The sequence below is a fragment of the Streptopelia decaocto genome, assembly GCF_964273445.1.
Source record: "Streptopelia decaocto genome assembly, chromosome: 1".
Lineage (NCBI taxonomy): Eukaryota > Metazoa > Chordata > Aves > Columbiformes > Columbidae > Streptopelia > Streptopelia decaocto.
Window position 1 is genome coordinate 197120122 of NC_138663.1, and position 23500 is coordinate 197143621.

At 41.2% G+C, this 23500-nt stretch overlaps 1 protein-coding gene across 8 annotated transcripts in view; it reads right to left on the reverse strand.

Annotated features, from left to right (window-relative positions):
• Nucleotides 1–17096: 17096 nt before the first annotated feature.
• Nucleotides 17097–23500, reverse strand: part of YAP1 (Yes1 associated transcriptional regulator) — a 91785-nt gene continuing 85381 nt past the window's right edge. For all 8 annotated transcript variants that reach the window (XM_082047348.1, XM_082047347.1, XM_082047349.1 and 5 more), the window contains 2 exons: nt 21834–21946; nt 17097–21206 (listed from right to left, as the gene is read on the reverse strand). In XM_082047348.1, the coding sequence (XP_081903474.1) occupies nt 20968–21206; nt 21834–21946 (352 nt within the window). In that variant the 3' untranslated portion in view covers nt 17097–20967. The remainder of the gene's footprint in view (nt 21207–21833; nt 21947–23500) is intronic.

The following is a 23500-nucleotide window of genomic DNA, read 5'->3' on the forward strand; positions in this document are numbered from 1 at the left end:
CCCAACCTGGCAAGGAGCCCAGGACTTGAAGCGGGGTGACTGGCAGGACAAGAGGAGCAGGGTGCTAAGGAGGAGGAGGAAGTAGAATGGAAAGAAGAATGAAGAAAAATATAATGGTGATTGCTACCACATCCTTTCCAGAGCCCAGAGAAGAGCTGAGGTCACCCCCTTCTTCTTTTACCAGCAGAAATCTGAACTTTGACTGGCACGTGCAGTTATTCCTACTTGCAGGGGCTTCCTGCCCTGCCTGAAAGCCTATCACTCCTGTGCCTTGGTTGTGTCAAAGGCTTCGATCCTCCAGGCAGGAGGTGCACTGGCAGTTCTCCTCGGTGGAGCACCTCAGCTTGGGATCAGGGCTGACTCCTCTGTCATCTGTCATGCAGACCCTCCGCTAATGCTGCGGGAGAGATGAGAAGCGAGACGTGGTGCGCGGCCAGACGAGCTGTCTGTGCTCCCTTCCTTGCTGCTTGGGGGGAAGAAAGAGCAGCTGTTGCCAGGCTGGGCTGCAGGGGGATGATAAAAGGCCCTGATACGATGTGTTGCTGCAGGCTCTGAAGCATAACACAGAGCAGTTACAGAGGAAGAACTTGAAGAAAGGTGAGAAGGAATGGCCACTAACCATACCCGTACTCGTATGTCCTAATGATCTGTTTATTCCCCAGCCAAGTAAACAGCCAGTCTCCCCTCACACACCCACCAGCTGCTCACCCCAATATTTTCAATCCCCACATAACTAAACCTCTGCCGCAGTGATACCAGCGTGTCCTCATTCTGCACCCAGTACCATTGAGAGCTGGAGAGGAACTTTTTACATAGGTGTGTAGTGATAGGACAAGCGGTAATGGCTTTAAACTGATGGAGGGTAGATTTAGATTAGGTGAGGAATAAATTCTTCACAATGAGGGCGGTGAGGCATTGGAACAGGTTTCTCAGAGAAGCTGTGGATGCTCCATCCCTGAAAGTGTTCAAGGCCAGGTTGGACGGGGCTTTGAGCAACCTGGTCTAGTGGAAGGTGTTTCTTCTCGTTACAGGGTGTTTGGAACTAGATGATTTTTAAGGTCTCTTCCAACCCAAACCATTGCCCCCAGTGACTGTTATCCCTCAGGCCTCTTAGCCCCAGCATCATCAGAATATCCCAGCATCCTTCTGATAACTCAACCCCAGTGACAGCACCCTGGAGCCCCTCTAGTTCTTGCATTAAACCCTGTTATTCTGTGGCCTCTACACCCTTACGCTCCTGTCATCTCCACCTGCCTCCTTCTCTCCATGTGAGGGGACCTGGACACAGACCTCACCAGCAAAATAGCACAATGCTTTCTTGTCTCTTCTAGATACAGTTGACTCATTCCTGAGAGTTGGGCTTCCTCCCAGCTGACCTTAAACACGCACATCCAACCAAGTGAGCATCAGTTTCCTCCACAGTGAATGGAGATAATTGGACACTGTTAGTACACCATTGATCTAACTCAGTTTAGACGTTTACTTTTGCTGCCCCAAAAGCACCATTATCTCTCTGATCACTGTAAGTGGAGACAGGATTAGCTCGGTTTAGATATTTCCCATGTTGACTTGTATAGTGTGTTGAGATGATTGCACCCCAAACAACATTGTGTGATTACCCTTAATTCATGCTCAGCAATGATCTTTATTTTCCTTCAAAACAGCATTTCAAGTTTCCAGGCGAGTGTCCTGTGTTATGAGTTTGCCCAGCGAGGACGGGTGGCTCAGCAGCCATCAGCACACAACCATACCATACCGTACCATACCGTACCGTGCCATACCGTACCGTACCGTGCCATACCATACTGTACCATACCGTACCATACCACACCACCTAGTGGTAAGAGTTTGGATGTCAAAGCATGGTGTAGAAAAAATTCATAACACAGTTGGGCACAGAAATGCCAGGACATTAAGTGTTATTGAAAAGCAGGAATAAAGGAAAGTTCCAGGAATAATTTTTCCATCATTTCCGTTGTTCACACAAAGTGCTGTTTTCAGCTGGGCATTGTTTAGAATACATTTAAGTGATATCTGTTGTTAAGATCAGTATGTTCCAGTTTGATCAGCTTGACCAGAATGGGTTGAAAATTATAGAGACTGGAGAATGGAGGACATTACAACATTACGCACTGGAGAAATCCAGGGTGGGCTCATGTCTGGAAATCTCTGTGCAGTTTTCTCCATTGAGAATGATAGTGTAGAAATGGGAAGGCCCCAAGGAGGTCTACAAAGGCATAGAGGTTTGGAACCAATTTCACACAGGGAGAACTTGAACAAGCTACATTTTTTCATCTCAAAAATAGAGAGGACTAAAGAGAAAAAGATGAAAGATAAATAGGAAGAAAGTCAACAGGAAACTAGTCCTCACTCTCTCTTCTGTTACAAAAATCAGATGACATGAAATGAAATTAGCAGGGACCAAGTTCAAGACAAGTAAGATACAATGGCTGTTTGCACAACCATTAATTGGGCAAAGAACAGCGTAACTCTGCCATATCACATAGTGAATACTGAAATGCTTACCACCTGTCAGGAGAGCATTCAGGGCTTCTACACCCTACTCACAGAGTGCAGCCTGTGATGATACTTCTGCACTCCGGACTTCAAACAGATCTGCACACACGTGCATCGTCCTGTGCTCACAGCTCTCTGCTGTTGGCCGTGGCTGGCAACGGGGCAGCTGCCTTGGCAGAGCTTTGCTCCAGGAAGCGGAGATGTTCCTAGGGAAACAAATAATGCGTAAGTACGAAACAAAATTCAGAAACAAAAATACAGTGTGCAAAGATAGAGGTAAATATATCTAAGATATTTTTCAGTTGATCCTGAAGAGTTGTTTTTGAAGTTTTACAGTAGAAAAACTAAAAATGATTTTTTTTCTTGTTTATTGAAATAAGAAAATCTGAAGTTACAGCCTCTTTCAAAAATTAATCTTGGCTGCGAGCTCCTTTTACATAGTATAGGTTTGTTGCTCATTCACTGAATATTTTCATTATGTGCTTCTGTAGGAAAGATGATTTGTAGCCATATTTATTTGAAGACTATATTACAAAGAATAGGAATAAATAATGTATATGAGAAGGCAGGGTAGGATTGCCTGGCAGCCTTCAACCTGTCATTCCCACGACCGCTAACTTGGCAACCTTAACATAGCTCTTTGTGTGGGACAAATTATAAACCAAATAAACCCAAGGTAAGGCTTTCATTGCCTACATGGTACCGAATGTATTTATTTTTCAATTCCATCCAAGTCCCAAGTGCTGTCAGAGTGCTGAAGTTTCAGTCAATATGTTTTTTCATACTGCAAATCTTCTTTGTTTAGTTTAAAATGGAGCTGTCCCATCTCTTGTGATCACCGGAGCAGTGTTTTTCACAAAAATATCAACAACCATTTAAACTTTTCAATGTCTCCTCAAAATTACCACCGGGAGATGAGGCTGTTGAGGTGCACTGAGGCTGACAGAGGACCTTGAACACAAGACCTATGGGGAGAGGCTGAGGGAGCTGGGGTTGTTTAGTCTGGAGAAGAGGAGGCTTAGAGGTGACCTCATCACTCTCTATAACTACCTGAAGGGAAGTTATAGCCAGGTGGGGATTGGTCTCTTCTCTCAGGCAGTCAGCAATAGGACAAGGGGGCATGGGCTTAAACTCTGCCAGGCGAAATTTAGGCTGGATATGAGAAAGGAATTATTTCCAGAGAGAGTGGTCAGGCATTGGAATGGCCTGCCCAGGGAGGTGGTGGACTCGCCGTCCCTGGAGGTTTTTAAACTGAGATTGGACATGGCACTTAGTGCCATGATCTAATAAATGGACTAGAGTTGGACCAAGGGTTGGACTCGATGATCTCTGAGGTCTTTTCCAACCCAGTCGACTCTGTGATTCTGATTCTTGTCTCCTGAGCCATTCTCTTTCAGCCTGGTGCTTTAGCAGGTGACATGGTGCCCAAGGAGAGCAGCAATGAGCACATCATGTAGCCAAGAGCCTGAAGGTCCCTGTGCAAAAGCATCACCTGAACGCCAGGGCTCTGCAGGTTTCCCTCACGTCCATCTCCAGCAACACCAAGCACGGTCACTCTTCATGGCATCTCAGCATCGACTCGTAACAGAGGAACATTACTGCTCAGCGCACATCACCTGTCTTGCAAGGTGCTTTTAAAGGCTTTTTCTCCCCTTAGTACATGGGCAGGCAGTGGTTGGCCTGGGAGCTGGGAGGGGAGTGGGTCTCCTAATCCTCTCCAGCCATTCATTCCCTCCTTCTTCTTCATATACAAGTAAACAGAGGGAGGGAAGGAGAAAACTGAGCCCGCTCCTGGGGCTGCAGCAGCTGAAAATCCAGTTTAACCTGCTAGAGAGATTTCTTCTTTATTTGCTACTACTGAAAAACAAAACAATTACCAAGGATTTGGTAAATCTATAATTAAAAAAAAAAAGCCTTCTCTTTACATCACTACAAATGACACATCCTTTTGCTATTTCAACACAAGTGGCATGGACGTTTTAACAGTTAAAAAAGCTAAAGCAACCACATTAAATTTTTAAGTATGTATCGTGAATAAAATAAAAGTAGTTTACAATGGTAGAATCCTTCCAAAGCAAACACAACCTAAAAATAATGAACCTAAGGTTAAATTTAACAGAAATCAAATATATTAAGATCCAGGAAATCTTAAACTAAAAACAAACAAACAAACAAAAAACCCAAAATACACACAAAACCAACACTTCGCTCTGACTCTTTAGAAAGTTATTTCAGGATCATGAACACTATTTAGATTTATACTGAGCTGGGATTTTTTTAATGTCTTATCTATGTATTTTCTTCTGTTTGAGAATCTGACCTTTACAAGTGTGTAACACTGGGCATTCATGAAGCAATTAAGTATTTAGAAATTAATATTCCCAACTGACTGTTATTGCTAGATTATTTTTTAGGAGGCAAAGGACTGAGGACAAACAAAATTCTTCAATTTAAGACATAATCAATTCAAAAGTTGAGCACTGCTCTGCATAAGAGAATTTTGGTCAAATAATGACATTTTTAAACAGAACTGAGAAACATATACTGCCTTTTTCTTAATACTTGGTAAAAATATCACTTAAGCACACAATTAAATGTAATATTTCATGAGAATCTCTTCTGGTTTTCAAAACATCAGCAAGAGGATATTCAGGTTGTACATTTTGGGTCCACGCTGAATGTATTTTCATAATTAGTGTTGTTGCTACCAACACTCCTCCGAAAAGCCCTGAAGTTTCTGAACTGCTGTTGGGGTATCTTATTCACCTGAGGGTCCATAGTTTGGTGGATGCATCATCTAACACTGCTGCGTAGGATGCATTTCCTTTTTTATGTAAGCAGCTGGTGCAAACTCCATCTCTTTAAATATTAGTTGTCAAGTGTTTTCTTCTTTCCTGGGAGACAGTTTTATTTATCTCAGTTTTCCATAAAAATGGGTTGAGGGAGCCATGCTGTTTGGGAGAAGGAGGGGAAAGGCTACTGTTTAGCATAGGACTGACTGCATCCATTTCTAATTTATTTGGTTTGGAAAAATTACCAGAGCTAGGCCAGAAAAACAGTGGGAAGAGCCAAAAAAGCACAAAACAACAAAAAAAAAGTTATAAGTTTTAGAGTGTTCATTTATTGCGAAGGAGAAGAGATGAAGTCCTAGCTTCTTCTGTCCAGCAGGGAGCAACTGAGATTATCCCAGCCGGTAACAGCGCAGTTCACCCCCAGTCTGGTGTTTATGAACTGTCTCCCCAGCCATCTATGAACTTAAAAGCTGCTACTCACACAAATGCCACAAAATAATGCAAATCAGCTTCAGCTGGAGAGCAACCACTCTCGTAGCCAGTTTCTTCAGCACTGATGTCATAAGGACCATGTCACCAGCAGGAGTTAGCTGGTAATTTCTCCAAACACGTCAAGTCTGTCCGCACACGCTTCTTTTCAGACCTTCCTATAACTATATGGGTATCTTAAAAAAACCAAAAAGTTCACTTGCCCAGACATAGCCCTGCCACAGAAGACCAGCTTTTTAATCATAGATTCATAGACCTTTAAAATCAAGTCCAGCCATTAACCTCACACTGTCAAGTCCACCACTAAACCACGTCCCTAAGAACCTCATCTATGCATTTTTAAACATCTTCAGGGATGGTGACTCCACCACTTCCCTGGGCAGCCTGTTCCAATGCCTGACAACCCTTTAGATGAAGAAATGTTTCCTAATATCCAGTCTAAAGCTTCCCTGATACAACTTGAGGCCATTTCCTCTTGTCCTATCACTTGTTACTTGGGAGAAGAGACCAACCCCCTCCATGCTACAACCTCCTTTCACGTAGTTGTAGACAGTGATAAGGTCTCCCCTCAGCCTCCTTTTCTCCAGGCTGAACAGCCCCAGTTCCCCCAGCTGCTCCTCATCAGACTTGCGCTGCAGACCCTTCATCAGTTTCACTGCCCTTCTCTGGGGGCACCCCTGTTGTTATTTGATTTAATGGGTTAATCCCATCAGCACAGGATCTTTCAGACACCTGAGTTTCCAAGGACTTTCTCAGACAAGGATGCTGGGACCTGAGTCACCGAATCACTGGTGGGACTGGGGATCCCAGGTTTTACATGTAGTCCCTTATGTTTTTGGGGGTCTCCGCTGAGAGGAGTACAAGGCACAGAGGCTGTTGGAGTATCTGGCTCCCTGGTAGGAACACGGGTGGTTCAAAGCATTCAGCTTACTTTTCAGTTCCTCCCAGATCTTCTAAGGCAAAGGAGGAATTTACACTGCAAAGGGAAGGTTAAAAACATAGAAGTATTCATCAAGCAAAACTGGGCTCAGTTTGTTGGAGGTCCCATACACAGATCTGTGATTTACTTTAGGCTGGAAGCAACGTTTAGAGTTCCCTGTCACAGCTCTTAATTATGTTGTGCAGAGCTCAAGCTTATTTAAAATTGTAGCAGACAAGTATAATTTGCGTGTTTACGATCAGGGTGATTCACTCAGCCACACGAAAACCTGTGGCCTGCGCTGGCATGGGGACAGCTTGAGTTCTGCTGAGAGGGGCTCTGCTGCTATCAACTTCACCTATTCTCTTACGTTATTTAAAGCCCAAACCAAGGAGCAATCTGAAGGTAATAGACTTAAGTGAATTCCTACTATGAATCAGGGAAAACAAAATCCAACAAAATGAAGAAATCGCTTTTAGAGGCTGCACCTCCTACTGCCCCCTCAGCTACGCTCCAAAGTAATTTTTTTTCCCCAGACAGAAAAATAAAATACGATCTAAACCAATAATTGCATTATTAATTTGCAGTTTATGGTATAGCAACAGCTATCCAAAAGGATGCTGGCTTAGCTGGCTCTATGCTTGCTTTTATCTGTCCATATTCTGGAAGGATGCACTTAATTCAGTGTTCTTTAAGTGTTAAGTATGATCATGCTTTGAAAATTGGCCTACGCCCTGGGAACGGGATTTCAGTAAATTTCTGACACCTGGCCATCACACCCTCCACTGAAGAATCACGGCAAAGATAATGTAATGATACTTTTGGAAATGATGTAGAGACTCCACACACCTACCGAATGGATGAATCAAGCAACTTACCTTTCAGCAAAATCATTTTAAGGCCGCTTTACAGGATTAGTAAAACTCATGGGAAATAACAGATGAATGACTGTGCTCTCATTGAAGTAATTGTACGGGGCATGACTACACGCTTGCTTACACCTTCACGGTCATTTTCTTCAGTACTGAGACTGACTTACAGATTTCTGTGTCCCTCATCTCAACAAATTAACTGTACCCGTTTCACAGGTGAGGAGGTTTGCCTAAGTCTGGGCTCTGTGACAGTTCAGGGTTTGGCTCGTGATCCTGTGCGATACCCCCACCCATCCACTCACCAGTGACTCTGTCACTAGTCAGAAGTATCAAGCGACCGAGTTTGCTGCTTGCCTTTCCACGCAAAGCGAACCAGAAAAGCTTGCTTGTATAAAAGTGACTGTATTTTCAATCTCTTTATTTTCAGTATCAAGGAATGGAGAGAATCCGTGCATTTTGTAGATCAGGCGTCTTGTTTGCTGGCATCAGGTGCAGGCCGGGCACCACACAGTTAACAACCTCAGCGGGACGGTGTGCTGAGGAGCTCTCTGCTAACCGGGCTCAAATACTTCTTGAAGAGAACAAAGTGTTCCCATCCCTCTATCCAAAAATAGAAGAGGGAGAGACAATACTTCTGCAGGCATGTGCCAAAATGATAAGGGAGACGAACAAAAGCCACTCCCAGCTCCACAGCTCTCGTCTAAGCTACCAAAACGCTGCTTCGCCTGCTCCAGCGCTGACATCGCTGATCCCAAACTCCCCAAAGTCCCACCCCATCAAGCTGGGGAGGAGAGAGGCAGCAATGCCGTCTTCTCTGCGTTTTAAAATCATTCAAGGGGGAAAAAAGAACGCTAGTGAACTTCTGAAGGAAGCGACAAACTCTTTGATGGTATCGCGAACCGGCATGCCTGGGCTCGAAACTCCACCTCTTGCATGTTGTTCAATGTAGATTTAGTTCACTAAAGTACATCTTCAGGGAGGGGCTGTCTCCTGAAAGCTTCAAGATATATTGCTTCCTGTCTCCCTAATCAGCTGTGCAACAGGGTAAATTTAGAAACAAAAGGCAGCGCAGCAGGGCTGGCAAATGGGTTTAGTGCACATTAAAACCTGTTTTGGAAAAGTTAGAACAAGTCGTGCATGTCTCCAGCTCAGGCAGAACGAGCTGGCTCTGAGCAAAATAATAAAGGACTTGCATACATTTAGCACCTTTCATCCTGAGAGAGCCTGAAATATTTTACATAATCGGGGTTATCATCGCCTACCCAGCTATGAAACAGGCACCTGTGGAAGGCAGGTGGCACGAGCCAGATGGGGCTCAAGCGTTTTAAAGAGGCAAGTGAAGACTATCATCTCCTCTACTCAAACACGCAGGAGGAATTTAGGTGGGCACATGAATTAGCCAGATTGGAATTTAGCCAGGATAGCAGCGTATGAAATAGTCCTTGCTTGGCAGTAAGTACAGTGAACTATTTAATGACTCTGAGCCAAACACAGAGCATTTTATCTTAACTTAGTGAAATTGCTTCGGAGTCCCAAACAGATTTATATTAAAAAAATCTCTTTCAAGTCTCATTAAGCTTATTTATTTAAGGGCAGAATTGCAAACAGCAGAAATTCGACTACGAGGAAGACTTTCCTCAGCAGGAAAAAAATATATATATTGTAAAGAGAAAGTTTTGAGGTGAAGGGGGTGGGAAATGTGCCACTCCCTTACGGGAAATATATACTAGTAAACAAATGATGTATAAGTCTGCAGGCCATCATTTTTACCACAGTGCTCTGCACCAGAGAACGTGCAAGAGACTGTTCCATTAGAAAAGACCACACACTTCTTCGGCTGGATTTTTTCCCCTCTTACCCAGTTTGATGCTTTTGTTTTTGCCAAGACTGGTATCTGGGCTTAGCTTCAAGATCATCAGTAGTTCCCTTAGAGTTTCAGCCAAAAATACATCTTTTCTACAAAGGCTGGATGATTTTCAGGATGATTTTACTTCTCCGCAGGAGGTTTTTCTCCTACTAAGTGGGAGCTGTGCTCAATCTATTGTATCTTGGCCACACTCAAACTCAACTAGCTGGCTTAATTCACAGACTAATTGAACACACGCAGTACATTTAGTTAGAAGACAGATAGCACTAACGTGTCCTTTACCACACTGGAAACGTTTTGTCCAGTTCATTAAAGCAGTTGAGCTTAATTAAAACAGGTAAATATTTTCAATATGAGAAAAGAGCAGGTACTAAAGGACTTCTTAAGCAAAGAACGAACCAGCGTTTGGAAACCAAACCTGGACAAACATATACAGCAAGTTTGTTTGTTTTGTTGCTTTTTCCATTTTTACACCGTTAGTGTGATCATCCGTTGTCAGGAATTACCAGATGAAGTGGTACAGTCAAAACCGCACCTTTCTGAGGTGTTTACCTTAGCTAACAACAAATTACAAGGGCAACAAGGGTTACCAGTTGAAGCACAGATGGAAGGGGTCAGCTGCTCTGAATCTCTAGGATTCTCTAACTCTCTAATCTCTAGGATTTTCTAACTAGTGCTTTAGGTCTAACAGGCCCAAATTCTTTGAGATGGTGCCCAGGAGTGGATCTCAGTGGTCGGCAAGACCACCAAGCCACTCAGCTCTGTCCCATCCGTGAGATGGTCATCTAACTTCATCTTTGAATTCTTCCATGACACAGCTACTACAACCTCCACAGGCACCCAACAAAGCACCCAGGAGAGCAAAAGGTTTTCCTAACCTAGGTTTACCTACTGCGGTGTAACCTGATGACTTCTTGTCCTGCACACCATGGATAATACATTCCTAGTAGCAGTTGCTTTCTGCTTGAGGATCAGCTTCAACTATTTAACCAGTTTTTCTCTTGATAAACAGCCGAGCTACCATACTCTTCTTCTGGCATGTCCCTCATCATCAGCACTCTCCTCTGCAGTGTCCTCAGTCCATGTCTTTCATCAATTGCTGTGCCCCAAAAGCTGCCCAGCTTCCACTGCTCACTGATACAAACCGACACAGAATTACTTTGTTGTATTCACATTTGTGCATCTCATGAGCTTATGCATTTTTATAACAGCAAAAAATGGACATATTAATCAATTTTCTTAAGTTCTCCTGAATCATAAAAGCAATTTTATCTACTCCGCAACCAGCTCCTGTTCTTCACTTCTCGTAGTTGACTGTTTCTGCCTGAGTGCATACTCATGTGCCTGTTTTTATTGGTTTGCCCTTGCTTTTTCTTCAAACACTACACTGGTTTTGTCTTACAGCACACTCACAGCCCCTCCAAATTTTGTATGTTTATTCTAACTACAATTCACAAACACATGCAAATGTATTAATATATATAAATGCATATCATGCAAACATCCCTGATCAGATCTGAGTATTTGAGTAGCATGGAAATTATATTGTACATTTTCACAAATGGCACAATGGAAAAAAAAGAAAAAAACCCTAACAGACTAATAGAGTGGCCACTGGAGTCAGTGCTAGAAGCAGCTAGAGCACTCAGTTTTGGCTGTTATGGGATATAAAAATCTCTTCATTCCAGTAGCAGACTTGGTCCTACGCAAGCACAACATACAATCCAAAGAGCTGATTCAAAACCTAAGGTCAAAGACTTCTGACTTCAAAAGCACCCTGAACTGGAATTGGCTTCAAATGCCCAGATACCAGCTCGTCATCTTATGTTCCAGTGCTACTGTTCTACCAAAGAAATAGCTAGCAACAAAGTCATAGCACAGAAATAGTTACACTCGAGTGCAGAATAAATCCACATGTTAACACGTTTGCAAACAGTCTAGGCCCACCCATGGAGGCAGCTTAAATCCTCAAAAACAAAAGAAACCCCAGCAACTGTCATGGGATCCTGGGGATGAAGAAGTAATCCAAAAACATCTTAATCTCTGCTTAAAAGAATAACTCCAGCAAGTAGCACAGTATGTGCTGTGTATCAGTGCAACATGGCATTCAGTTGTATCAGGCACCATTAGGAGTTTAATTGCTGCGTGACTAAACATTTTGCTCTGTAATATACCAGATCTCTATCTCCTTAGTCACACATACCCACCTTTGTGTGTGCACATACATGACTATGCAGTTACAGAATGTGCACGTACTACGATTCAGCGTGGATTCTGCATTAAACTTGAAGGTAAACTTCAGCATAGACAAATCTTACCTGAAGCCAACCTCCCTTCTGGCCCAGCTGAAACGCAACAGAAACACTCACAGGAGAGGAGGGACTGTCGGACTGGCAGCCCATCTCCTCTTACCCATCCCCTTTAGTTCTGGCATTTTTTGGTGTGGTTTTGTGTGTGTGTGCAAGGTGCCTTTATGTCTCAAAAAGCTGAACTAACTCACACATGGTGTGCTACGACTACGCAAGATTGGTTTCTTGAGAGGCAGCACATATACATTCACATTCTTTTGTTCTTCATTTTGGTTTTCTGATTGAAATGGTCCTACATCACACCTAAACCCCTGTAGATTTAAAAATAAACAACCATGCAGACTTTATAACTGGGATGGCACTTTTTTTTTTCCTTATGAGCCCAGAGTAAATATCATAATGCTTATGAGAACCCCAGTTATCTTTAGGCAGGAAATTAGTGTTTATATATAGCGTGTCTATATGCAGACACACACACAAATGCATGCAGCGTTACCCTTATGCATATATATATATATATGTATATATATGATGATGCAAGATTTTCCACCCTCCCACTCATAATCAGACTCAACACGAGGAAGAAATTTTCTACAACGCAGGTGGTGAAACCCTGGCCCAGGTTGCCCAGAGAGGTGGTGGATGCCCCGTCCCTGGAGACATCCCAGGCCAGGCTGGACGGGGCTCTGAGCAACCTGATCTGGGTGAAGATGTCCCTGCTCAGTGCAGGGGGGTTGGACTAGATGAGCTTTGAAGGTCCCTTCCAACCCAAACTATTCTATGATTCTGTGATAATTAATCAACATAATTTTACACCTAAAAGATTACTTTGGCTTCCCAGAAAGAAAACCAGATAAAGCTCAATAGGAAAGTTGAATCTGAAAAATAGCTAAAAACCTGTGAACACATATGCAGGCACGTCGCAAGAAGAGCCAGAGGCCACAAATGCATTGCAAAGAGCAAGTTTTATTTTAGTTACCTCTCTACTGGGGGATCTCCAAAGTGGCACCTAAGCTCCCAAGTGTCAGGTAACACAGGCGGGGACGCAGGCGCTGGTCAGTTCAGCCCTGCTGGAAGATCACCGGGCCTGCTGAGCTCGCCTGTATTTCAAGGCTTCAGGCAGGCGCAGCCTCCCGCTCTTTCTCACAACAAAGCAGGAATCTCAGACATGGTGATAAGGTGCCCAGAGCTTCTCACAGGCCTATGTTATCTAACACAAAGGTTCTACTCATCAAGCTCACAAGGTCAGCAAAACAATTAGTGCAATGCATGTGCCTTTTCTACTAACAGCTGCAAGTCACTTGAGCGTATTTACATTTAACTAACCTCCTTGCCAAATCTTCCACTACATTCCCATACAAACCCTAAGGACTTAGGCACAGAAGTTTTCAGAGAAGGAAGAACTAGTGCACATTAATCTGTCAGTGGCAACCATACACTCTTGTCTTCCACCAAACATCAGGTAACGCAAGTTATGTGGTGAGCAGAGGGTGCCTTGAGTCAGCTCACTCTTCCTATTGAGTGTCTACATGCCAGTAAAAATTATCATTTGCTGTACATTAATGTACTACCTTTCTGTAATGCATATGTGGGCTTCAGCTAGTAGAATCAGATGCGCACCTTATACTACATTGCAAAAATTACATTCCTGCGTGGTGAGGTGACTCAGTAAAAGACCCCCAGAATAGCAGAGTTTGAGAACTAATTAATAGGAAGCAGTTAAATAATGCTTTACCCTCAAAGCATTTTGCAGACATTAACCGTCCAGTTCTCCCAGGACATAAGTAAAACGGTGCCACACAGCTTTCCTGGGAAATGGCAAAACACCTCGCTTGAAGGCGACACAGAAAGTCGGCTGTGCCACTGCAAGGGGGGACAGTGCTCGTCACCCAGGGCAGTGCCCGCCCGCTGGGGTGTCCCTGCCTGCGTTTGAAAAAACACCTTTATCCTTTGTTTCAGTTGTCACCAATGCACTCACTTCAATAACGTGGTGATCTGTTAGATGGCAGCCACATTGAAAATAAAGTGCAAGCAAATGTGAAGCCGGTTACCACAAAGAGACAAGTCTACCAAACGTCTTTGTTAGAAGCCAGACATCTCCAGAAGCAGCCGAGAGACTCCGGCCTCACAGCAGCCGTACAGACCGGCCTCTGTCCTCTGCTCACGGATCTCACCACCCTTCACTACTGCATTTTCAAGGTGACGATAAAAGCAAAATCCACACACCACAACAGTAAACTTCACCGACAGAGATCACAGTTGTAAGGAACCTGAGCCTTATTCCAGCCATGCAGTTTCATGTAAAACCAGCTTATTTTCTGAGTCAGGGCCAGCACGCAGGTAAGAGGAACTCATATACTGATATTACTGTTTGGCTGACAGGTTTTCTAACATTCTTGCCACTAAGCTGCAAGAAGAAATTTCTGTTTCTCAGTGATCTGTTGGTGCATTTCACATTCAGATAATTCTGAGAGGAATCCATATCTGTATAAGGATTTCCAGATTTAATTCATCAAGTGCCTCTAAGGACTGAGCTAAATGCCTGGGGGTTAAACTCCTTGCTACTTGAATAAGAATGCTGAGAATGCAGAGAGGAATGATCTACCTCTCTCTTGCTATTTTGAACTGGAACCAGGTACATGTTTCAATGTCTAACAATAAACATGCTTTTAGGGAAAACTCTGGGGTATTTCTCCTTGTAAGCTCAGCTTTCCCTTGAACATTTCTTCATGCTCAAAAGGCTATTTTAATCTTGCACTCAAGGAAGATCTTGAAAGGCCATTAACAGGAACAAAGACCTTTAAAAGGAGAGTCATGTCTTAAGTGAAAACCCAAAATTAAGATATAGAGAAAGCCACAGTTTTACATACCAGTGTATATAAATCTAGAAGCCAGGGCTTTAAAGCAGCTGTTCAGAGGTACCTGGGATGAAGGTGGTGGCAGGTCCAGGCTGCAGCAGCAGCGGAACTTCAAGTTGTCACCTTTCGCAGACACTGAACCTGTTCTGAGCAGCTGTCTGAATCTCTCCTGCACCAAGCACAAGGCTGCCACACTGGCTTGGCCTTTGCCAGCAACTTCTTGGACTAAGCAGCCGTCCACAGCCCCTGCAGACCAGATAACACAGGTCTAACTGAAGGCATCTCACAGTTCCTACCATTTGCTGTGAGATATCACCACTTGAATCATGCAGTTTCTTAGAAGTGTGGGTCTGGGGTTTAGTCGTACACCCACACAACCAGTATCTTATTTTAACTGTGGACTCTGAAAGCTCAGAACTACAGCCAGACCTCTCTGAAGCCTCTGGGTCATGCTTCTTCAACAGCAGATGATGGGTATGAAAGGATTATATCACCTGGTGAAGTCTGAAAAGGGTCACTTGTCAGTCAACGGAGCTGAGACAATTGTATTTGCATGCCTAACAGTGAAACTATGAATGAAACACTGAATAAAACTGTCAGCTTAAGAAAAAATAAACCCAGCAGGCCGGGTGGCACAGGGCAGTGGCTGCAGAAATCAAAGTAATGCAACAGAAAAGCTGAACTTCTCCCGTGTCGGGGACCTACCATCCTTCAGAAAATTGTGTTTGCCAATAACCATCCTGTGACAGCAGCTGTGTGGCTTGTTTGCAGTCAGACGGTGATTCCTGCACAATATCACAGACTGTAAACAGGACAGCAGCTGAATTCTGGAGAGGAGGAACTCTGCTCTCCTTCGGGGACCAACAGCACCTAGTGCTGCTGCCCCTCTTCAGGGCAAGCAAAAGTCGCAGATGGTAAATAAGACAAATAATTTAAAACACACTAGAGTAGCTCGGAAATAACATATAAGGGAGGAGAAAGGGCATTTCAGGCATTTCAATTTTTATGTACCTCAATTTTGTTGCTGCATAACATTGAAGAACTATTGGGCTGCTCTAGATTCTCCCCTCTGCCCCCTTTTTTTAATTCACTTGCTAATAACAAGACAGAAAAATCCAATAAAATTACTTTGCCTTACATGTTCTAATACAAGCCAGTTTAATATAGAAAACACTATAATCAGAGTGACTAACTTCATTATCATATAGAGAAAATAATACCTGTCAATAACAGCCTACATCTGTAGCACTCACTGTTACAACTGCTGCGTTAAAGAGAGAGGAGTTATGTCAGAAGTAAAAATGGTGAGTTTTCTACAAAATCCATTAGGCAGATTTGTCAGATGTATTCGTATTTATATGTTTCTTATTCAACATGCTTCCTCAATTTTTTTTTTTCTTTAAACATACTGCCTTTTTTGTTTAAGAGCCATTAAGTACTGGATATGGTCGCTGGTACAAAGCTCTACCCTATTTCTAAAGACAATGTGGTACCTCAATGTTGGTTTTACCGTTTCACATCAACCAAGATTTCCCATGCTGCACAGATGTCATCCTATTTTGATGACATCGAAATTCTGAGGTGCGGATAACTATTGTTAGCAATAAAAAGGGGTGACAAGGGGCAAGACGCACATCCTTACTCTTCAACAGGAACATATAAACTACAGGTGCTGATGCTGTAAATAAAATTGATGGCCCCGCTTTATCTCCAAATGCATCTTCAGAACAGGAGAAGCTAAATGATAGCCTGACCCCAAATAATTATTTTGTTAACGACCCTAGGTGAAAAATGCTTTTTTAACTGGTAACTTGCACATTAGCATGGGGACGACTCAAAGCTTCCCTGGGAGAACTCTGTTTCTAGCTCTCTGAAACTAATAGTTCTTATTTTTAACTAAGTGTTGAAAATATTTCAAAAAGATTCGCCAAGCGAGCCTGAACACCTGGACCAGATCTCCTGCTGTGCTGTAACGGTCTATTTAGGGCTGCCTCAGAAGGTCACTCGTACTTCAACTACTGCTACATGTCACCACCTCATAAATGGGAGAGTGATACCAGCAAATGGAAGCGGTGCCTTGTCCCGCGCTGGCCTTCTGCCTCCAGGTGCAAGGTGTGATGTTAGGTTTAAATTTAAAGGATCTGAGTGACTAATCCTGACTATGAACTCAGGAGCAAAAGATAAACTGATAGAAGCATCGAGCCCTGGACCTGTAACTAAGAAAACATACAACTGCAATGAGTTTTACAGGGTTGAGACGTTTCAGTGCTGAACAGTAGTAACTCTGGAACTGCTAAAATGCAACTAGTGTATTACTTGAGCCATCACCAATGGCATTACGTTAAAAACACACCTTTCAGAATTTGTTTTACAGAAGGTCAAAATTAATGAATCCTGTCAGATTTCTTAAGCTAAAACCTTCAGACACTTTCAAGGTATGCCACTGTGTATTTCACAATTCATAAGTCAAAACTTGAAAATGAAAATAGTGTGTCTTTATTGATATTCTGCCACAAATTATTGTATAAACTTAGTTAGCCAAAAATGTATTTGCTACATGGGAAGATCCTGAACAATGCAAGCATATCTGCAAAAAGTGATGCTTTCTTAGAGCAAGTAACAGATGTTCTGTTACCAGCTCTCACTATAGTGCCATGCACAATTAAAATATTGTTTTACACGAACTGTACAAGGCTCAGTAGAGTCACTGTCTCTTGGTTACTGCAAACACATAGAGATGCATACGGTCACTTTACGCCTTCACTGACTTCAGTGGGACTCCTCTGTCTCTCAGGTGAGCTTGTACACAACGTTTGCAGGAGTGGAGTTTGTGACTACAAAAGCTGTGACAAGGGGGACGAGAACAGACATGCTACAACAGCAATTCCAACAATTCAAGGCATCCATGTTACTGAAGGAAACCAGTATCTTTACATACTACTGAATGTTAAAAACAAACAAAGATGTTTAAGCACAAAGTATATATTTATACCAAATAAAACAACTGAAAAAGTATTACATAAAGAAAAATAATGTAACAGATTGTACTTAGGTACCTAACTTACAGTCATGCTCATATCTAAAAGTAACATTGGTAACTAATATATATAATTTTTGACAAGGGTGCATTTAAGAGTTCTCTAACACACAACATTCTAAATGTGGAGAGTATTTTTTCCAAGATACAGAAAACAAATTATTTTACACAGGCACACCTGTTAATTTGTATAAAAAAAAACATGCTTGTAAGTGAAAAGGTCACTTTAGTACTAATTTACCAGATGTGTGAAAGCTATGTAGTGTTAATCACGTTGAAATAGTCTCTTCTCCTTTTGCATTGGTGAGCGCCAACACTGAATGGTACAACATTTGATCCGTATGGTTGCTGACGCTGCAGCCTGTTTCCAAGCAGCAGCCCGGCCCGGGTGCTGAGCAGCACACAACTGTCCAGCCCCATCTGTCTGCATGTAGTGTATTTATAACTAAAAGCTATTACAATTATTACAATGATTTCTGTTTCAATATATACATCAGTATAAAATACTACCCCAAACGCTTTTGCATTTCAAACAATTTTAACCACTTCATCAAACAATGCATTTGCAGAATTAAAAAAAAAAATTTCCAAATTAATGGTGATTGCCAACAGTACAGCATCTCTATGGTATGTTTCCTAATAAATGAGAGAACGGAAATGTATTAAAATCAGTAATTAAAATAAGTATCACAAAATGTAATTCATGTTAGAGCAGTTCAAGAATTCCCAGTTTGTCAGTATCTACCCTAAGCAGTGCTACCCAAATACAGTATAAACCATGTAGTGTTTCTACAATGAGAAGAAAACATTCAAATATTAAAGCTGTGACAAACACACAAAAGCAAGGAAAGAAAATTTGTTCTGTACTCATCCCTGTTGTAGCAAGGTACAGCATGTCAGGGGTTTGCACTCAGTGCATCGGGTGTGCTGTCACGCCTGGATACAACCGCGGAAGAACTACACTGCAATCAGCTCAGAATTTCCTTGCTGTTGTGGTTTTATGTCAGACCATTCAAGTTAGAACAACTTAGTGTCTTCTTTTCCTGAAGGGAAGAAGGGAGAAGAATTCATAATGAAATTGTAAAAATGCTACTAAAAATCCCTATCTTGGACACAATATACCGCTTTAGGAGCTACTGTGTCATTGCACAATATAAGTGGCCTATTAATCGTGGAATTATTGGTGTAGCAGAATATATTTGTTATTATGGATATGTTCTGAAAATTGATATTTTAAAACCTGCCTGTATTCCATAACAAGCCACCAAAAAAATTGTGTATTTCAAACACTAATATCCTTACATAAAGTAGTAAATGTGCATTTATAGTGGCAAATTTCAGATCTCTGCCTCTGCTGCTTCAGTTTTTAAAATGAGACTTGGTTCAGAGTTTTCATTCTTTATCCTAAAACAAAACTATTTCTGAAGAATAAAAAAATCCAAATGATAAAAATAATAACAATAATATGGGTTTTTTCCATTTTGCTGATTCATTCCTAACTTGAAAAATAATCAATGTCTTTAAAAAACCCACAAAAAATCCTCCAAAAATCTCTCCCCAGGAGAAGTCCCTGCTAGCTGAGATTTTTTTTCAAAACCAAGTTTCACACTTACAGTGTCTTTATAGTCATGTTATACACCCTTGAAAATAAAGGCTCACGTTGAGAATGGTGACAGGCCCTTCATTATAGAGGTGTTAACTGGTGACACTATTTTTCATCAGAGCCTGACAAAACTTCATAGCTTATACTGAAAGTTTGATTCATGCTCATTTTGTTCATTTAAAAATACTCTTTGGAAACTGTGTCAACTCCTGCAGACAACTTAGCGATACACCTTTTCCTGTTAAAATACAGATAATTCATAGTCACCTCTACCCCATGCTAAGCTCTACTACTAATATACACTTCATTACCTGCTCATGTCACCATCTAACACATATCTTTACATTCTTCTACGTATAGTGTCCAGGGCTTATTTTTCACCAAACAGAACTTGATAACTATTATACTTATGAGTTTTTTCTTGAGGATTTTTTTTGGTGTTCTAGCCTTTTCATTGCAACTTATAGCAGTATTAATAGTTCAGACTTTTTCCATGTTAACTTAAGAGAAACTTTTCAAAAGCTTTTTTTTTCCCGTTAAGGATTTTAAAATCAAAACTTGCTTAGTTATCAAAACTGAAAACCAGAAGAGAGATTAAATGCATCTGTCATTTTCAAATGGTTTCTGCTACTTTAAAATGCATTTAACAATTGTCCATATGACAGCTAGGATTCTAAATTTTACATTGCTGCAATCGGATTCTAATTCAAAATCTTGCAAATAAACATGAAAAATAAGCCACTGGTCATGAATTCTAAGGATTACATTCAAAGCTAGCCTTTAAAAAAATAAAAAAGTTACAGGCAAAACATACTGGTTTATGTACTCACTAGCTTATCAGGCTACAATAGGCATGTTTTAAGTATAAAAAAGCAGACAATTCAGATTTAAATAAGACTATGTGAAATCAAAAAAAAACCCCTTAGATTTCACTATTGTTTTTAAAAAAAAGAACACCTATAATTACCTCCCATCCTACAGCTACAGTTAAACCAACTAACAAAAATAATCAAACTATTTTTGACAAACAAAAGTTAGGCTAGAATATGTGGCAACAAAGTTCATATATGTTTCTATGTAAAATGACTCATGATTTACTATAACATAAAATATGAACAAGAGCACTTTGTGACTAATGAAAGAGCTACTAGTAGAAACACTTAATGCCAAACAGTCTTCAGCCCTCCTTTAAGTCATTTCTCCAAATCCGTATTGACTTCTTTTGACCAGATACATCATTTTTGGCTTGTCACCTCAGTATGTCGTGTTTTACCACTTGCCACAGGCAGCAGGAGACAACTAGCTGAGCAAACTACAAGCAGTGACATGCAGAAATTAACTCTCAAATCTGAGTATTTAGATAAAATGATATGCAAGCGCACACTAGGACAAAAGGAATGGCATTCGTCATCCAAGTAGGCTCATCATCCCTCCCCACCCCCCTTGAACAGTAGTTGCAACAGCAATAGAAAAAGATCAAGATGTCTGTTCTTCAGAGTCAACTGTGGAAAAAAGTCAGCAATATATAACAGCAGCGATGGACAAGGAAGAGCAAAATGAAATAATCTTGTTGAATATTTGTTCATTTACTTTTTCTGAACACAAGCCAAAGTGTGCCACACTGGCTTGTTCTGAACTTCAGATACAGATGTCCTATTCTCCTTAGATCCTTCACAGATTTAGAATTCAGTCTCCCTGAGGCCCCTATAACCAAGTAAGAAAACTCTCTTTATCTAGCTTGGTGGCTGCCAAGACAGATTCCATGTCATTAAGGATGTCAGAGCTCAAAGCCTCTTGCAGACTTGGCATCAGTTCTTCTCCTTCTATATTCATCCCATCTCCTTCCAGTGTCCCAAGGTCCACATTTGTCCCTGGAATGGCTTCAAGGTAGTCTGGGAAACGGTTCTGATGGGACGGTATGTTACTTTGGCTGATACTGTCACCTAGTTATAACACAAAGCAAGACAGATATTCAATATGCTTGAAGTACCAAATCCACATTTTACCAGGACAACTGGTTAAAGGTTAATTCTGAATCTCTTGCATCACACAAGCAACATGATTCATAGAAATCCATTACAAAACCCGAGGATGATTTGACTGCATGCAGAAGTACAAAAAGCATGCCTTCATTTCAAACTTTTCACCTACTGACCCATATCTCCGCAGATATTTGATGTCATTTAGTGTATTTTAATTTTTAGGCTTACAAGACAATACTGAGTCAAATATTGCTTTGGAGCAATATTAGCAACAGTGGGTGAGGTACTATTCTTAGCTCTGAACAAACAACATTACTTAAAAAAGCAAAGGGACACTCAAATTCCATATAACAACAGGAGTGATGCTATATATGAGCAAGCCCCCATCCTCCCAACAGAGTTGATTTCAAGTATGCTTTGCACAAATCTAACTATAATATCTCTATTACAGAAACAGAAGGTAGAACAACAATGTGAAAAGTATTACAGTTTCTCAGAGTTTCTTCTTTTCATTGCAAAGTAGCTGAGCATTTGATGGACACGAGTATACTTGGAAAACGTGCACTAAGGATGTAAACAGAAACAAACCTGTATCCATCTCATCAACGCTGTTCAGGAAGTCATCGGGGGTTCTGGGTACGCTATAGCTGCTCATGCTGAGTCCACTGTCTGTGCTTTCATCTCTGGAGTGATATGTTCCACTGTAATAGAAGGGATGAAAAAATGAGGGTGGGATACTGAAGAAGTTCAAATAAATGCTTGTTTTTGAACCAATTCACAGGCTTTGAAAACATCGCTGTCACGAGAAATGCTCTAATAAAAATCTGAAACCTTTGTGAGACACCCAGGTTTTATTTTATGCAGACCTTTTCCAGTTAAAACTATATTATTTAGATTCAAATTAACTTGATGAGAGCATACTTAAGCAGCTTAAAAACTGCCTACCCGTGTTCTGTGTTGTTTTAAACTTTTCACACATACTTATAGCTAAAAAAAATTAGAAGCATGTCAGAGATAGTCTCTAAAGATTATAAAAATGATAATGGCGTACCCTTTCACACTTCTATAAGGATCAGAAAAACATTTCCAAACATTTCTCCTCATTTCATCAACCACTGAAGTCTACTTTTAGGTCACTACTGTTACAGATCTGAGCTATAGTTGGAACTACCCTATAGCCGGAGCTGTGGCCCGTGGGAGGAGCCCAAGCAGGTTTGCTGGCAGGAGCCACGGCCTACATGAGCAGCTGTGGAAACAGACCATTCCCTGCCCCCACTACCTCTCTTAATATACAGACTTTGCAAAATATTTTCAAAATCTGTATTTCTTCAGGCTGTGGTAGCATTCACTGAGAATCCTTGCTGATTTTCCAGCTTGAATGCTGAATGAAGATCAACTTGACTTACTGTTCAAATTTGCACTTGAAGACAAACTGATCCTTCAAAACAGTGTGCTCATGAAATACATAGCAAATGCCTTTTTGTCAAGTATGAAGAACCAAACTGATGATGGCTGAACAGCTATTCAACATCAGATGCAAATAGAATGCCATCAATTAGGTCTCACAAAGACATCTTTGCCATCCAAGAAAGACACGACATTTCTTTATAGTTAAATCATAAATATTTATCTTCTTCTAGATTGATTTTAAAATAGTATCACCACACATGTGACAACAATCCTAATAATTACGCTATTTAAAACTTCTGTGAAAAAAATGCCGGTTTACTTTGTGGGACAATATGCAAAAACCAGAGCTGAGACTACACTGAACTAAATCACTCTAGTTGAGAAGGCTTTTTGGCTGCTGCTCTCACACTTGGAATGTCCAGCTCTTCTCTTCAAATCATTCCTTAAGACACATTTCCTCCTTTCTTCAACATGGATTTCTTCATCTGGTAGTCACATCACCCAAAATTACTGCATGCAATTGAATTGCATTACCCAAAATAGAGCGGATGCTTCTTCAACAACTACTTGTTAAAATATGTGTATACAAAAGAAGAAATCCTTATTTAGGAGTTAAACAGAGAATTACCATCACTACCAATATAAATCTAATAGAGAAAAATATATAAACAGAGTGGCAAACCAAAAGGTGAAATAACTTACTAAAGTCTGCATTGCTGCATGTCCCATTTAAAAAATAAAACATAGCACAACGATGGTAAGTACTGAAGACAGCAAGCAGAAGATTGACTATGTAAATGAAAACACCACTGCACTTTTTCCTCAAATTGCTCCAATGTAGCATT